The 18,009-nt window shown below is 43.7% G+C and overlaps 1 protein-coding gene across 2 annotated transcripts; it reads left to right on the forward strand.

Moving 5' to 3' along the window:
* The first annotated feature begins 1,401 nt into the window (after window positions 1-1,401).
* Window positions 1,402-12,030, forward strand: LOC117361640 (C-X-C chemokine receptor type 4-B-like). Of its 2 annotated transcripts, none has more exons than XM_033947263.1 (2): window positions 1,402-1,584; window positions 10,189-12,030. In XM_033947263.1, the coding sequence occupies exons 1-2, from the start codon at window positions 1,576-1,578 to the stop codon at window positions 11,254-11,256; spliced, it is 1,077 nt and encodes a 358-aa protein (XP_033803154.1). In that variant the 5' UTR covers window positions 1,402-1,575; the 3' UTR covers window positions 11,257-12,030. The 2 variants fall into 2 exon arrangements, with proteins under 2 accessions (XP_033803154.1, XP_033803153.1); XM_033947262.1 differs by lacking the exon at window positions 1,402-1,584 and adding an exon at window positions 1,626-1,764.
* Window positions 12,031-18,009: the final 5,979 nt, after the last annotated feature.

The following is an 18,009-nucleotide window of genomic DNA, read 5'->3' on the forward strand; positions in this document are numbered from 1 at the left end:
AGGGAAGAGGGTTCCTGCAACCTGAGAAAGGGGGAGAAACGTCAGCCCTGGGACTTTTGCCAGGCTCACTTAATGGTAGCCAGGCCCTCGGTTAGCATGCTTAACACCATTAACTCATGCTTTTAGTAACTAAGGCCCTCTTCTATTAAACTGCGCTAGCAGTTTTTAGCGCGATGAGCCGCGCTGAATGGCCTGCGCTGCTCCTGACGCTCATAGAGTTCCTATGAGCGTCAGGAGCAGCGCAGGCCATTCAGCGCGGCCCTCTGCGCTACAAACTGCTAGCGCGGTTTAACAGAAGGGGTAAGTCCCATTGTATAAAATAATGTGTTAACCTGTTAACATATGCTAAAGCTGTATGACACACGAGCAAGACCACCCGTTACAATGGTGTCATATTAACGTGCACATCATCACGAGGCAAACCATCTTTTTACCCTAAAAAAGAAAGTTAAAGCTGGCACTTACATATTGAAGCAGTTGTGAGACTGTCACTGGGGTTTGTGACAGCCATTTTGACAGCAGAGATGACATGAACAGGTGTTGCCCAGTATAATCACTAGACCACCAGGAACTCTAAGGTAAGCGCGGGTGGGGGGAGGAAGGGAGGGGGGAGATCTTATGGGTTGGTCCGGGTGGGAAGGAAGGCATAGGGATTATCTTTGCTCAGGGGAAAAAGATGGAGTGTAAGCTATTATTGTTTGGTGGGAGAGGGAGGAGGGAGTGGAGGTTGCTATGGTTCAGGGGCAGGGCAATTTTCTTTGGGCATCAATTTCAGTCAATCTAAGCAACGAATTTCAGCCAAAAAAGGGAGGGGAGGGGTTTTATGGGTCACCCTTTAGTTTATTATGGGAATTTAAGCATTGATTTCAATGGCCAGGATTAGGCACTTTAAAAAAAAAAAATCCCACACTGCTTTGAAATATAAGTTCAAAAGAAGAATAGCCAGAAAGTCTCCAGTCTGGAAATGGGTAACTTGACATCTCTGTGCATTCTGAAATTATATTCAGAATTAAAAAAAAATAATAATAGTTACACCCTGACGTTTAAGAATAAAAACAGAATCCTTGTGCCACAGGTCATATCATCGGCCTTTCAAAAGCTTGTCATAAATGTATTAAAATAGTCCAAAAACAAATGTATCAGCTTGGTTTCCTTTCTTTTTTTTTTTTTGCTGCATTTCTATGTATTTACTTTGAAGGTGAACGAACTCTTCTTTCTTCACCGGAAACTGAGAGCAGGTTTGGAATTTTTTTTTTTTTAAAGCTCTAGGTCCTTTCCAAAACACTCATTCACTGAAGGGTATCTAATTTGAATCAAAAAAAAAAGTCCTTAACAGTCACCACCAGCTGCAGGATAAACAACAGGAGGTGGGTTTTAACAGAAAAAACTGCAAGACTATTGTAGTGTAGCAGTGTGAATCCTCCGGCCTACGTCAATGGGTGGAAGAGACAGGCGCCCCCAAGAGGCCGCTGAGATTCATAAAAGCAGAGACAACGTCAGAGAGAAACTTCAGAGAAGTCTGCAGATGGGAGCCTGGAAACGTTAGCAGCACTCCCGAGCCTTGCAAACAGCAACATGGACAAGGTAGGTGCAGGCCGTCGGGGTTAGAGGACCAAAATGGCATGTGTTACTTGAACGTGGAGAATTAAGTGGGAACGAGGCCGTGGAGCGCAGCAATAAGTTGGGACTGCGCGTGCGATTTGGTTACAAGAAAGAGAAATGCATGGGAGCAAAAGGGACTTGCAAGGTGTGCTGTTTTCTGGGGTATGTTCGTCTTCCCTGCCCCCCAAGGGCCTGCCGTTACAAAAGTTTTTGGGACAGGACATTGGAGTATCAGGCTGGATAAATTCGCTGATTGCTCAAACCTAGTCTTACTTTACATTTAGGAAATCATTTTAAAAAACTTATTTAATTGATAAACAAGAATGTTGATTTTAATTTTACCATGTGGTTCTCTTTTTATTCTTCTAAACTTTTTATATTTTAGTAATATTTGGAACTGTGTTTTAACTAATGCTGTATCTGACTGCTGTATGAAGTATTGTTTTTATGAAATTGTATTTTTTCGCTGAAATGTTTCAGGGTTTTGTTTTTTTTCTGTTGTGAACCGCCCAGAATGGTTGGTAGGGCGGTATATAAGAAAATAAATTATTATTATTATTTTCCTAGAGTTCATTTTTACTCACTCTCCTTTTGGACAAAGCAGTCATGCTTGGTGTAACTTCTGTGGGAACATCCAGTACAAAGCGAACATATTTTTTAAAGATAAAAAAAGGACAACTATAATTCTTTGGTCAGAAATTATTGTGTCAAAGTCAAAATTAAATTACTTGATGCTTTCTTCACTTTAGCTTTGAAGATGAGAGAATAATGGCCATAAATGTGGTATCTGTGATTGATTATATTGTGATGCTCTCATATAGAAGTGTTTCATCTGTCACTTTCCCTCTCCTCTAGCACAGCAGATGGAGAGCTGAGCCACTCCACCTCTCCCGGGATCCCTATTGTCCAAACCAATTATTTACAGCTTTGTTAACAAAAGAGAAATTGCGTTCCCTGATCGGAGAGCCAGCGCTTGAAAACCAGTGTAGGTGTGAGTATAGCACAGGCAGACTCGTCCACTTTCACTCTCACTCCTGGTGCTTTGCTGCCACTCCCCTCGGTTCAGCAAAACGTATTTATGAAAGTGGCGGGACGGCTTGTGTGTTAGTGCTTCCACCACGCCCATTTAAAAAAAAAAAAAAAAAGCAGGATGTTCTCCTTCATGAATCTAGTGCTGTTTTTGTACTGGGAAAAAAAAAATGGCACAAACCTTTTCATACATTATTTATTACGATTTAGTAAAGTGCCTTGATGAAGAAATTCACCCAAGGCAGTGTCCAGCAGGTGCAGACTGACATACTAAGGCAGCTTAAATTGTATAACCTAAAGGATCATAATAACAGAATTAGAACATAAGAGTCCTTTTACTAAGCTGTGGTAAGCGCTAATTCGTGCTTAATATGGCAAAAAAAAAAAATGCATTACTGCGGAGCATGCTCAGGCATGCCATGGTACTTTTGTATGGTTGCAGCAGAACAGAAAGGAGGCAAATGAGATGTCAGAAATCAACCAAAACAGTTCCTTTATTGTGTAAATATTAAAAATGTCACTTAAAAGTCTATAACATAATGTCCATCTTGGTGAAGGTAAAACCTTGGCCTAGGACACACCCAGATTGTCCCAGGGTTACTAAATGTCCGGGGAAACCCGGACATGTTATTTTTAGAGGACTCTTCAGGTGCCCGGATGGATTTTCAAAGTCCGGTAGCTCGTCCAGGTTTCCTGAGCTCGGGGCTGCGTCTGAAAGGCCTCCAAACCTGCACGGGTGTCACGCAGTGGCATGTGATGTCATCACATCACCTCTGCGCACTTTCGGAGGCTGTCCAGACACGGCCCCGAGAAAGGAGATGAGGGGGTGGGGCTGAATGGGGTGGGGACAGGGCGGGGCCTCATGTCCTCTTTTCATGGAGAAGACATCAGGTAACCCTATACTTTTGGGATCAGTGTGCACTACAGAAGCACTAAAAAAAATTTTTTTTAATTTAGTGCTGGGGCAGAGAGTGGGTGTATTCTGCGCTAATAGGTTAGCGAAACTACATTGCTACATGCTAACTAATTAGCACGTGGGTCCTTACCACTTACATAATGGGTGGGAGTAGGGGAAAAATTAGTGCATGGCCATTAATAGGGAAAATACAGAATTTGACCATTTTACCTAAGTAGTAATAAAATGGCTTTAGCCTACGGGAATGACCCACGTAAGAATACACTAAGGCCACTTTTTACCGCCATTTGGTGAAAGGGCCTCTAAAGTAATTAGGAAATAGGCAAATCAAATTATAATAATATCAGTAGTGAGAGTGTCATCAATGTACAAATTAACCCCCCCTCTCCGTTTTACTAAGTCATATTAGGCTTTTTTATCGCCGCAGCAGTAATAGTACCGACGCTCATAGGAGCTAATACCGCCACTGCTGGTGATAAAAAAGCCTAACATGGCTTCATAAAGGGGGGAGGGGGGACAGCAAAGTAGAGCATTCTTGTAACAGAAATATGAAATAAGGTCTGCAGAGCACCACTGAAACATCTTAATGGAGTGCAGGAGTAGTCTAACAGTTGAACCCTGGCTCCCTCCTTCTCAGCCCAAAGCTTTATTTCCCACCACTGTTCTTGTGTGTTTGCACACTTCACCCTCCATTATCTTAAGTACAAACATAGGAGTTTATGTTGTTTATTAAAAGTGGTAAAAGTGAGCCATACCGTGCCCTTACACTGATCTGTCCTGCTTGCTAAGGCCACAGCTGTAAAAACCCTGATTTTTCACATTAATGGCCACATACTAATGCTAAATATAGTGTTTCCCCGCAAATTCACGATTCGCGGATTCAGTTATTCACGGTATTTTCTGACTGCCTCTTCTGGTCAGAAAATACAGGGAATGAGTCCGTGAATCAGCCTTCTGCACAGCTGATTCCTCCTCCTCTCTCCCCCTGGTCAGCCAATCAGCCTTCTGCACAGCCGATTCCTTCTCCTCTCCTCCCTGGTCAGCCAATCAGCTTTCTGCACAGCTGATTCCTCCTCCTCCCCCCTCCCCCGGGAGCATACCAGGTATGATTTACTGCACCCGCCGGTGCTCCAGCTGCCCTCTCCTGCCTTTTTACAGACTCGAAACCGCATTTGTGTTTTTTTTAAATTTGTGGGTGTTCCTGGAACGGAACCCCACAAATTTCAGAGGAGTACTGTAACCACCTAAAAACACCTCTAGTGAAAAATGTTTCCAAGTATTGCAGTTGCCATTCACAATACATGGTTTTTGTTGTTGACTATATGCTCAGAGAAGAACAAGAGTCAGACTTGGCTTGACTTGGTCTCCTGACCACGGCTCATAATATACCCCCCTCCCTCCTTTTAGAAAACCGTAGCGCAGTTTTTAGCGCTGGCCATGGCGGTAACACCTCTGAGGCTCATAGAATTCCTATGAGCATCGGAGCTGTTACTACTGCAACTGGTGCTAAAAACAGTGCTACGGTTTTGTAAAAGGTGGGGGGGATAATTATTGCTCATGAATCTTTCTTTTTCTTATTTCTTTTCTATTCGTGCTTCAGTGTTAAATACTTTTTTAAGCAAACAATTTTTTTCACTTAACTGATGCACTGAGGGTCCCAACATGGACCATGTTTCGAGAGACTGCTTCAGGGAACCCAACTCATCTGTCCACTACATTGAATTCTAAACTTAACAGAAACATACAATCAGAGAATGAAGGTTCCAGAAAGGATGAGCTGGCTTCCCTGAAGCAGTCTCTCGAAACATGTCAGGCAGTGGCGTAGTGAGGGTAGGAAGCGCTTGGGGTGGTAGTGCCCTCCTGCACGCCCCGCACCCTCCTCTCCACGCCCCCACTTCTTACGCTCCTCCCATCTCTTAATCTTCGCCAGCGCGAATGGCTTCTGCAAGCATGCTCCTCGCACCAGCGTTGGATTCCCTCTGATGTCACTTACTGGCCCCATGACCCGGAAGTGATTCCGAAGGGACCTAGCCCGGCGTGAGCAACAGGCAGAAGTTGCTCACCCTGGCGAAGATAATATGGAGGTAAGGTGTGAGAGGGAGGGATGGCGCGAGAGTGGCATGGTGTGTGACAGGATGGGGTGGAGAGGTGCCAGTGCTTCCACCAACTTGGCGCCCAGGGCGGTCCGCATCCACCTTGATACGCCACTGATGTAAGGACCCTCAATAAGTTAAGTGAAAGAAATTGCTTCCTTATAAAAGTATTTAATGCTGAAGCATGACTAGGAAATAAATAAGAAAAATTCATGTGCAGTGATTATATTATGAGCCGTGGTCAGGAGACCAAGTCAAGCTAACTTCTGTCTCTGTTTACACCGAGGTGTTTTTAGATGGTTATTTTGGGATTACATCTGGTATACAGTGCTCCCCCGGTCATTTGCGGTTGGCAATTCGTGGTCCCAGTCATTTGCGGTATTTTCCGACTGCGAATGACCGGGCAGGAGAGGGCAGACGGAGCACGCGGTATGCTCCAACCGCCTCTTCCTGCACTAAAGTTGGGCCTAACCAATCAGAAGCTGCGTATCAAAGCAGCTCCTGATGGTTGAGGCCTGACTTTAATGCAGGAAGAGGCGGTCAGAGCAAACCGCGAGTGATTTCTTTCACTTGCCGGCGCTCTGGCTGCCCTCTCTTGTCTCCCCCACTGAAAACCGTATTCATGGTTTTTCAAGATTTGCGGGGGTTCCTGGAACGGAACCCCCGCGAATATCGGGGGAGTGCTGTATAACTCTTATTTTTTCAACCCATTTTGTTAGCATGTATTAATTCTGCCATTAGGACGTGGCCACTTTTTTTTTTATTACCGTGGCAGCACTTATACTAAAGGCTCCTGTTTTATCTATGCACTAACTCGTTGGCTTCTAGTAATGTAGATGCATTAACTGGTTAAAGCAGGAACATCCACGCTCTGTCCCTGACATAACTCCTCAACAAACCAGACAAACAAAAATTATTCAATGTGTGGTTAGCCCACACACATTCTAAAATTTACCATATGACACTACTACTACTACTATTAATTATTTCTATAGCACTACCAGATGCATGCAGCGCTGTACAGAGTCACAAAGAGTAAGAAAACAGTCCCTGCTTGAAAGAGCTTACAATCTAAACAGGCAAGACAGACAAACAGGACACTGTAGCACATCCAGCAGTACTCCATTTTGTTTTGTTTTGGGTTTTGTTGTTTTTTTTGCTGTATTATGCTTGTGTTAGTACCTAACCCAGCTTAGTAAAAAGGCCCCATATTTTTAAGCTCCAGAGACTGAAAAATACATACTACATCTGAATGCAACTCACCTGGAGTTGAAAAAGGCTTGAGCAAAATCCCCAGGGCCGGCTTAACCTATGGACAGGTGAGGCTCTGGCCCAGGGAGCCGGCACTAAAGAGCACCAAATGCATGAGCCCATGATTACAGAGTGACACGGGGACAAATTTTTCCCCATCTGCACAGGAACTCATTTTCCCATCCCATCCCGGCGAGTTCTTTTCCTGTCCCTGCCCCATTCCTGCAAGTTCCATCCTCATCTGCACAAGCCTCAAACACTTTCAAATCCTAAGTAGCAACATTCTAGAGCTCAGATTGTGATGTCATAATGCCTCATTCCTCCAATGCCTAAGCTCTGTCCTCATTTGCACAAGCCTCAAACACTTTAGAATCATAAGTGTTCGAGGTTTGTGTGGTTAAGACAGAGCTTGGAGCAGGGACAGGGACAGCGTCAAAACTCGTGGGCATGGGACGGGGAAATTGAGTTCGTGTGGGGACAGGGAAAATTTTGTCCTTGTGACATTCTCTACCCATGATGTCACTGGCCCATAGGTTAAGCTTGGCTTCTCACTGTGAGCAGCAGCAGTCTGCAGTCGTCGATCCGGACTGCCGGCATACAGGCAAGAGTCAGAAAAAGGCGGCTTTCGTACTTCCTCTTGTCTCCTCTCTCTGCGGATGTTTTCAAGGGCGATGTGCCTGGCGCTGATGCTTCTCCAGCATGGCAGCTGGCATCTGAGGCTGCTTAGGCCCACCCCAGCTTGAGCTGGCCTCGGATAGATGCACAAAGCACCTTGGAGCCACTCCTGTTCCCCCACCCAGAAGACACACAGGTTGATCTAAGGTGGGGAAGGGGCAGGGGTGGGACAGGTGGGAGACATGGCATGGGGTTGGGGGGGGAAGCACAAAACCAAAAGTTGGTTCATGGCACCGCAGCCTCTTGAACCAGCCCTACAAATCCCTTTCCCTGAATATACAGCACAGTAGACTATTCAGAAATACGATAAAATGTCAGCACAGTAGAATGAACGATCTTAAAAGGCATCGAAGAGAATACGTGGCTGGGACAACAGTCAGATCTGGTCCCTCCTCGAGGGCCGGAATCCAGTCGGGTTTTCTGGATTTCCCCAATGAATATGCATTGAAAGCAGTGCATGCAAATAGATCTCATGCAGATTCATTGGGGAAATCCTGAAAACCCGACTGGATTCTGGCCCTCGAGGACCGACTTTGACACCTGTGGGTTAGACAGAAGCGCTTGGATAAATAAAAGCAGGTGGCTAGCTGAAAGTAAAACTGTATACAGTATGTGGTCTAATAAGTTCTAAGGAACTGGTCAGAGGTTGTACAGCAAACCTAGTCCTGATGCATTGCGAGTGACTAGCTGGTCAGCCACCTTTGGAAATGGGGAACAAGACCATGAAACTAAGGCAGCATGGAGGGAACGGGAGTGGATGTTTGCTGTTCATGTGGTGATTTTCAAGAGGAGATTTTAGAGGCCTACAGTTAAAATCCCCCAAATTGAACCCTTTAGAGAAGATCACACTTAGGGGCTCCTTTTACTAAGGTGCGCTAGCGTTTTTAGCACACGCAGGAAATTACGCTTCTAGAACTAACGCCAGCTCAGTGCTGGCATTAAGGTCTAGCGCGCGTGTTAAAAACCCTACCGCAGCTTAGTAAAAAGAGCCCTTAGAGGCACTAGACAGGGATGGGCAGGTTTCTAAAAAAATCTCGGAGCAAGGTAAGAACTAAAATAAACGTAAAGACTCTGTGAAACCGTGTTCTCGGTATTTAGCTGAATGCCAACAATCAAGAAGGGGCTGCTTAAGTTTTCAACACTTTGCACATTCATTAACTGATGCAGAAACAGTGCTCAGAGATTCAATCTGATTTGTCAGACCAAATGCCGGAACACCAGACATTGCTGGAGATGCTGTTCTCGAACCATTACATGTGTTTCTCAAAAATATTTTTAGAGTTTGTATTGCAAATAAAAATGATCAAAAACACCACTTATCTGAGCTGTATACTCTGGTTTCACGTCACGTAGAACGCTCTGGGCTTGACGCGTTTCGCCAAAGGTGTATCACAAAGCCCGTCATTTTGCTTTCTTTTTTGAACCTTTTCGGCAGCTAGCAAAATGATGGGCTTTGTGATACAGCTTTGGCGAAACGCGTCAAGCCCAGAGCGTTCTACGTGACGTGAAACCAGAGTATACAGCTCAGATAAGTGGTGTTTTTGATCATTTTTATTTGCAATACAAAATCTAAAAATATTTTTGAAAAACACATGTAATGGTTCGAGAACAGCATCTCCAGCAATGTCTGGTGTTCCAGCATTTGGTCTGACAAATCGAATTGAATCTCTGAGCACTGTTTCTGTATCAGTTAATGAATGTGCAAAGTGTTGAAAACTTAAGCTGCCCCTTCTTGACTGTTGGTATTATACTTACCCTTGAAGTTTGGCAGTTATACAGTAATTTCCCCCTTTTTTGTGTGGATTTCTCTGTATATAGCTACCATGCAGACAACACTGCCTGATAAGTAGAAGAGGTAGAACACACATATGTGCTTCTGTGCCTGTTCACCCCAACAAGAAACGTCCTCTCTGGCAAGCTGGGATTGGGAGACTCCTGGTATCTGCCAAATATTTACAGCAGTCCCCACTAACACCACTGATACCATTGACCCTCATGCTCGTACAGCTCCCTCCTCTGTCCCACGTGGGGTGGTGGAACTAGAAGACAGCTGGATCACCCCACACAAGTTGGGGAAAAGCACCGCTAGGAACACAACAGCGCCACCTGGAGGAAAGGGACAGCAATGCCAGTGCTATTGGCTAAGGGGCAAGTGGTGCGAACCAAACGCCACAGATGTTTTGATGGTCTCTGCTGGCGGTAATCTGAATCCTATTTTAAGATCACATTGTTTCAAATAGCTTTAAATACTAAATACATGGGGTGCTTTTCTAAATTACCTGCTCATAAATATTGTCTTCATAACTTGGGGGTCCTTTTACTAAGGCGCACTAACCGTTTTAGCGTGCGCTAAATGCTAAGGCGCCCATTATATTCTATTATATTCTTAGCATTTAGCGCATGCTAAATCGATTAGTGCACGCCAAATCAATTAGCACAGGCTAAATCAGTTAGCGTGCCTTAGTAAAAGGATCCCTTGAAGTGATCTCTTTGACAAATGCAAGTTTTTAAAAAAAGACAAACCTTTTGTGGATTTTATGTGACATTCTAGAATTATAGCTAAATATGGGCAAAGTATATGTCCTAGATAAATTTTAATGATCCTTTCTTTATTTCTCTCAGGTTTCTGAATTCATGATAGACGTGCCCTTTGATAACAGTACAGATGACTTGGGATCTGGGGACTTTGATGACTTAACCGAGCCATGCTACACACAAAATACCAGTTTCAATCAGATCTTTCTCCCCGTCGTCTTTTCCATCATCTTCGTGATTGGAATCGTCGGCAATGGATTGGTTGTCGTCGTCATGGGTTACCAAAAAAAGTCGAGGACCATGACAGACAAGTACAGGTTGCATCTCTCGGTGGCTGATCTCCTCTTTGTCTTTACCCTGCCGTTCTGGTCTGCGGAGGCAGCGCAGGGGTGGCATTTCAAAATCCCAAACGTTCTGTGCAAAGGCATCAACAGCGTTTACACCATCAACCTGTACAGCATTGTCTTGATTTTGGCATTCATCAGCCTAGATCGTTACTTGGCAATAGTTCATGCAACAAATAGCCAGGGGACAAGAAAGTTGTTAGCCGAAAAAATTATTTATGCAGGTGTGTGGCTCCCAGCTGTGCTTTTGTCGGTGCCTGATTTAATTTTTTCTACAGTTAGTGAAGTTGAAGGCGTTTATGGCTGTAATCATATTTACCCTGGGGATCAAGTTAAATGGGAGACTAGCTTCAGGTTTCTTCACATTATGGTAGGATTTATCTTCCCTGGTCTCATAATCTTGACTTGTTACTGTATTATCATTTCCAAATTGTCACACTCCAAAGGACACCAGAAGCGCAGAGCTTTGAAGACCACCGTCATCCTTATCCTTGCTTTCTTTGCCTGCTTGCTACCTTATTACATTTGTCTTGGCATGGAGGCATTCATTCTGCTTGGAACAGTGAAGTCTGATTGCATTTTGCAGGACAACGTGGACAAGTGGATCTCCATTACGGAAGCCGTAGCCTTCTTCCACTGCTGTTTAAACCCGATTCTGTATGCATTCCTTGGTGCCAAGTTCAAGATGTCCGCCCATAATGCTTTTAGCTCAGTCAGCAGGGGATCGAGCCTCAAGATACTGTCAAAAAAGCGAGGTGGGCTCTCATCAGTCTCTACAGAATCAGAATCATCAAGTTTCCACTCAAGCTAACACAAGCTCCTGCCCTCCTGTCAGCAGAGACTCTTTTCTTTCCTGGTTTATGCACTGGGTCAAGAAACTGGAGAGACTGGTCTGTCTGGAGTCGTTTTCCAGTTGGATTTAGTTGTGTTTGGCCATTTGTCAGTCGGGGCCATCCTGAGAGATGCATGAACTGTGTAGCCACAAAGGATGCAAAATGGATGGGGTTGCAAAATTCGCACCCTACCCATTGCATTCTCTGCAATGGCTGCGACGCAATGATCAGGGTAGGGAAGCCAGGGCAGTGTGTCGCTTATGGTGCAGTTTTGGCTCAGGACACTCTTTCCATTAGTTCCAAAATCAAGCTGAAGTTATTTATATGAATGTGTTTAAGTTTCATGTCATTTAATAGCGTGGTTTTGGCAGGGCCTATAACCCGCTGACCAAAAAATTGTTTAATTTTTGTCAATATGTATCATATGTTCATTTTCAGTGTCACAGATTTTATTGCTGCCAACGGAGCACTTATCATTCAGTGAATGACAGCTTAAGAACAGAAAATATTGTTTGCTATTTGTACAGAAATGATCTTCACACAGTTTTATGATGCCTTAAGCTTTGCAATGGTATTCAAACCTGCAGCATGCATAACCTGTGTACTTTACATCTGTTATTTAATTTTGCTGTAAATGAGGCTGTTTATATTCTAAAATCTCTTCTGTTCCAGTTTTTTTTTTATACTGTCAAATGTTCATTCCAGGATCTGTTTAAAAATCGATATAGTTTGTTAATAAAAACATTACTGAACTTTTTGTTTTCCTGGTCTTTGCTTTGTTTTCATCACAATTTTGGTTTATACTTGCAGCTATCAATGTCAATGTCTGCTACTGCCCCCTTCAGGTGCCTTCCCTGACTGCAGTATTAGCTTGCTGAGTCTTGATAAATATATTATGAAATATAAAAAAAGTTCCGTGAGAGTTCCTAAGCTTGTCAGTTTCTATGTGAATAACAAGCTGCTTGAGTGACTAGGGAGCACTGGAGTTATCCATCTCCTGAATCTTTCTGTGCTTTAATGTTCAGAAGGTAAGGACCTCTAATTAGTTCAATATTTTGTACAACTATCCTTTTCTCTGAAGTTTACTAAGCATCCAGTCACCCAAAGTTATTTAAAGCATTGGCTTTGCAGCATATTTGAAATCAATTTGTGTGATACCAATGTCAAAATCTGAGCAGGAACAGATACCTTTTGTTATTTTCTTTACTAATCCATACCCAGAATTTGCATATTTTAATTTGGTTCCCCTGTGTATCTTTTACTGCAAACTGCCAGGAGAGAGGGGAAAGAATGCTGGAGCCTATAAGGTGGGGGTAGATGAGGGGTTAGAGAGATGCCAGGACCTGCAGGGGGGGGGGGGACTGAGGGATACTGGACATGCTAGGGGAGGGGAGGAGAGAAAGAAAGATGCCAAGATTTGCGTGGGAAGGAGGGTTGAGGCAGAGGGAAGAGAACAAGACCTGGGGAAGAAAAGATGAGAGATGCTGGACCAAAAGGGGTGAGTAGAGAGAATGGGGGGTAGGGGATAGAGGGATGCTGAAGCGCTGAGTAAGTGGAGGGAAGAGATAGAGAGTCTGCACCCCGAGGGAGAGAGATGCTGAACCAGTGGAAGGAGAGAGTGATGCCAGTCTGTAGAGGGGGGAGACAAAAGGAAAGCGCTGGACCCATAGTGAGGCGTGTGAAAGGAGGGGAAGAGAGATATGACAAGCTGGATACGTGGAGGGACAAGGACACAGAAGTGATACTGGGCACAGGAGAGGGATAGGGGCACTGAGAGGGCAGGTGCTGAACATGAGGGGAGGACAGGGATAGTGACAAAAGATGGATAATGGACATAAGAGAAGAAATATCAAAATGACCGGAGAGCTTGGAAAGAATTGAGAGAAGCAGAAAAAAGAAACAACAAAGGTACAGAAAAGTGGGGGGGGGGGGGGTCTGAATTTATTAATTGTAATATATCACCTTTAGGAAATGCACATCTCTGGTATCATGTATTTCAGTTTCTATTACTGTGACAGATTTTCTATAAAGGTCTGGAATGTGTGTTTTGCAGGGTTTGTTTACTGGAGCTCTGAAGGGGATTCTCCTCCCCCCCCCCTCCTGCCTGGTTTCCCACTACCTTGGGAGAGATGGCATTATAGAGGGGGGGGGGGCATCTTAACTTTTTTTTGCCCAGGGCACATTCAGTCCTAGCTAAACCACTGATTCTCATATATACCTAGATGAAATATTCCCAGCAGCAGCATCAGAACATAGTGAAAATGCGTAGAAATTCAAACTGTTATCTCCAAATTAGATTGAAGCAGGCATTGCTGTGTAGAAGAGACTCCAGTATAGGTCTGTGTTTTGCCTTATGGGCCTGCTTCAAGGCGGATGTAATATTGTTTGACACCAGTCGGTCACTACCAGATAACACATGCATCCCAGCAGCAGGCAATGACAAAATACCTGACAAACTGCAGCAGAAAAAGTGTCTGAAACAATTGGCAATCATTAAAATTCTTTGAACAAATTCTGAGCTCCTTTTACAAAGCGGCACTACCAACTGGTGGTGTGTTGAATGCGAAGAAGACCGTTCAATTCTCACGGGCTTCTTAGCATCTAGCAGAAACTAATTGGTAGAGTTGTTTTGGAAAAGGAAAGCTCCATTTAAAAAAGAAAAAAAAATCAGCATTTATTGTATCTATGTATTGAAATTAATTTTTTAATATGAATTAAGCCCCTCCCCCTTTTCCAAAACCGGCGGCATTTGACAGACCCCTGAAGAAACAATTGTGAAACATGTCAGGTCTTACCGCCAGTCTACCGTGAGAACTGATAGTTCGCCATTACTAAGATAAGTAAATTTAAGCATAAGAATTGGAGGAATGATATAAAAATTTTAATTAAATAGACCGGTGAGGAGTGCACCACTTGTATATCCCCGTGATTACACTTCGGTGGGACGGAGGAGTGGTGGTTCTGAGGTCTATTAAACAAATATTTATTAAGGTGACATAAGACGTTTACTGAGCACCTTAGAAACCATTTATTTACATATTGAGCATAGAATTCCTATGAGCATTAGAGCTGTTACTGCCACGGTCGGCACTAAAAACTGCGCTACAGTTTTGTAAAAAAAAAAAAAAAAAAGGGGTGGGGGGTATATCAAAAATAAAAATCACAGCCTAGGACCTTTTTTTAAAGGGAGAAAATGTATTGTGAATTTGTTTCAACGTCAAATATATTCCATACCCGAAAAAGATTTAGACCTGAAAAACATTTTTGAATATCCCGACATTAATAAAGGCAAGTGAAGAACAGCAACAATGACAAAGCTCTTGTCTTGTGTTCTTCAGAGGCCCTGAAGGTTTTTAAACTGGAAACGGCCAAACGTACATAAATAAGTTGGATTTGGCAGTGAAAATCTGACAGGCAGTAAAGTAATGTCACGAGCTGGCAACTAGATGCTGGTGTAATAAGTACAAGGGGCTGCTAAAACGTTCTGAGCCCAACCAACAAAACTGGGGGGGAGTCTCCATCAAGCGCTATATACTGACCCCCTCTTTTACTAAGGTGCGCTATGCTTTTTAGCGCGCAATAAATATTAGCATGCGCTAATCACACGCTAAACGCTTACGCATGCATGTTATCCTATGGACGCATTAATGGATAGCGCACATGTTGATTTAGCGTGCGCTAAATGTGCGTTAAAATGCTTAGCGCACCTTAGTAAAAGAGCGCCTTAGCCCAGTGATTTTCCACTTTTTATGTTCCATCGGGAAAATATGGAATGGAAAATGTGGAAGATCACTAGACTAAGGTACATAATCGAAACGAAAATACTTCTAAAAACCCGCCTAAATCATCACATGGATGACCTAAAAGCCAGGTTGTCCAAGTGCCGATAATCAAAACGGGTTTTTAGACGTATCTAGAGGCATCTTAAGCCTTTTGACTGCCGCTGTGCATCTAGAGCAAAAAGGGGCGTTTTTTGAGGAGTGGTGAGGGCAGGATTTGGGCAGGATGTGGGCTGACCTAGACTTAGTCGTCCTGCAGCGATAATCGAAAGTTTGACGATACTGCTTAGATGGAACTTATACGTTGTGACTTAGCACATCTAAAAACAGGTATAAGTGCCCAGACAGTATCCAAAGTGACCAGATAACCACTGCAGACACCAAATACAGACCCCCCACACACACTCCCCCAGTGATCACTGAACCCAATACACTGCCATAAAAATCAGAATAAAAACATACATACCTGCCTCCAGAACATCAGCACCTGGCATAAGAAAGCCTAGTAGAGCTGCACAGAGATGGCTTAAGTAGTCTGGAGGGGTGGGCTAGTGAACCATAGAGAGGAAGACCCAGGCCCATATGCCACTCTAACCACTGCATTCATGGTGAAAAATGTGCGCCCACCAAAACCCCCAAACCCTATGGTACTGCCATATAGGTGGCAACTGCAGCAATAAGGGCTATTGGGGTAGTAGACAGTTGGGTATGGTAGGTTTTGGGGGGCTCACCATGACCTACAAGGGAGTTGTGAGATCTTTATGTGGCATCCTTTTTGTAAAGTTCTCAGCAGTGCCCTGTAAAGTGCCCCACTACTCTGTTGCTATGTCTGGGTGGCCAGTCCATCACTTTGCTGACCCCTCCAATGTCCAAAAGATCTTGTTCTAGGCGTTTTGGATGTTTTTTTGGACAAGAATGCGATATGAAGATAGACGACTTGACGATCAAAAGGCGGGATGTATAATTAGACGATTCTCAAAAAATATATATATTTTTGACGTATTTTTGAGAATGAACTTTAGACACTGCCGACTATGGGCGACTAGCGCCCTAGGCCCAAAATGGACTTAGACGGGTTTTTTTAATTATGCCGCTCCACGGGTATAGCCCTCAATGGAGACTGCCCCAACAGTGTTGGTTGATCTCAGAACTTTTCAGCAGCCCCTCATATATGGCTATAAACGTCTTGTTGGACAGAGCTATCTCCAGATATAGCAAAAAAATAATGTGTATGTTGGGGGGGGGGGTTTTGCCACAGGATGAGATATCTCCAGCTATTTCACCATTTGGGGGAGTACAGGATTTTTACAATCTTGAGACCAAGGTGAGAATAGTATTAATTGAATCTGAGCAGAGATATATCAAAAGGCTTGAAATTGTACAGTACTGTTCTCTAACCACTAGGCTACATTGCTAGACAACTTTGGTGCATATAGATAGAGAGAGAGAAAGAGATCCTATGCATTATTATTTGACTGACATATCAACTTATTCTTAATGATGTGTTATATGGCGGCAGAAGCAGCAGACTATGAATGAACACAGGGACAGAAAGAGCACACTAACCGGCACCCTTTTGCCCACAGAACTCGGGAATGGCAGTAGAATTACCTACTGGAGTCGCCTGACAGGGTTGATCCAGTCCTGGCTTTACCATCATTGCATGCAGAGACTTGTGGTTCTGGTTTCCCCCTTTGCAAGCCATAAGGAAAGCAAGACTACAAGTCCCTGCATGCAGTGGGGGGGGAGGGGGGGGGTAAACCCAGGACCGGATCCAGCTGGCAGGGGCCTATAAGTGTGCATTGATTTTGTGCTCATACTCGCTCACAACCTGCTGCCACACTCGGGACTTGTCCCAGCAGTTTTCCTCAGACTATAATAGGAACATTAATGGAGTAAAGGCAGACAGTAAGGAAACATATACATTCAAGATTCTTGCTTGAGGAGGGGTTGGATCCATAAGGATTAGGATAGAGTGAGGCTGCTGGAGATGTTAATGTGTAACAGATTACTTGCGAGCGTATTAGACAGTTTAAAAGGTTCTGCCAACCTCTGGGCTCCCTCAATTATAACAACTGATGGACCACCTTTCTCTGACCCCCAAGGCTTTCATAGTAACATAGTCAATGACGGCAGATAAAGATCTGTCAAAGGCTTACCATACTCAGGCTGGAGACTTTGCAGATCTGTGAGCCCTAGGCAAAGGCCTGGTTTGCATGTGCATTAATCCTGCCCTATCTGTGCGGTCTGAAGGCTAAATGGGCCCATCAGATGGGCCTTATGGCTTTTATCTGTGGTCATGATCTATGCCTGTGTGTAGCCCTAGGCCAAGGTTGTCGAAGGTACCCTCATTACCTCTCTCAAACCCAATTAAGACTTACAGTTTTTAGTATAAGATTTATAGTATTGCAAAAAAGAAAATCAGTATTAAAATTATCCTTAAAGTGGCAAAGGATCAATCGTCTGCCCGAAGTTAGGGCATCAGGAGCCTCCACTCATTGCAAGGTTTGCAGCAGCTTGAGAATTCTCACAAATTCATGCCTTGAAATTGTCAGTTTGGTTATATGATTGAGAAAAAAAAAAGTAATATAAAGGCAGTTGGGATGTTTTAATCTACTCATTTTAATAAGATGAATGTTATTATGAAGTACTCTAATTACTATAAGATAGACATGGAGGCAGTCCGTCCAGTTATCCTGTCCACACTGCTTAATTAAGCTAATACTGTGTTATGGCGGCACTCTATGTGACTCTTCCTCACACACACACACACTCTCCTGTGATAAGTGAAAAGGTGTGGAGGCTGTGTTAGTCCTCTTTCCACGGTAATGTATAGAATTTTTTTTAAAAAAAAGAAAATAAAGGAAATAAGGTAATACCTTATGACAATAACTGTCATCCTTTTTCCTAATTTCCTTATCCATAATAATAAAAGGCTAAGCGCGCATGCGC

The sequence above is a fragment of the Geotrypetes seraphini genome, chromosome 5 (genome assembly GCF_902459505.1).
Source record: "Geotrypetes seraphini chromosome 5, aGeoSer1.1, whole genome shotgun sequence".
Lineage (NCBI taxonomy): Eukaryota > Metazoa > Chordata > Amphibia > Gymnophiona > Dermophiidae > Geotrypetes > Geotrypetes seraphini.

Bases quoted from the DNA above. Each gene is read 5' to 3' on its own strand.
- LOC117361640 (XM_033947262.1), top strand. From the start codon at position 1,720: ATGCATGGGAGCAAAAGGGACTTGCAAGGTGTGCTGTTTTCTGGG. The intron at 1,765-10,188 runs GTATGTTCGTCT...TATTTCTCTCAG, and splicing joins AAGGTGTGCTGTTTTCTGGG to GTTTCTGAATTCATGATAGA.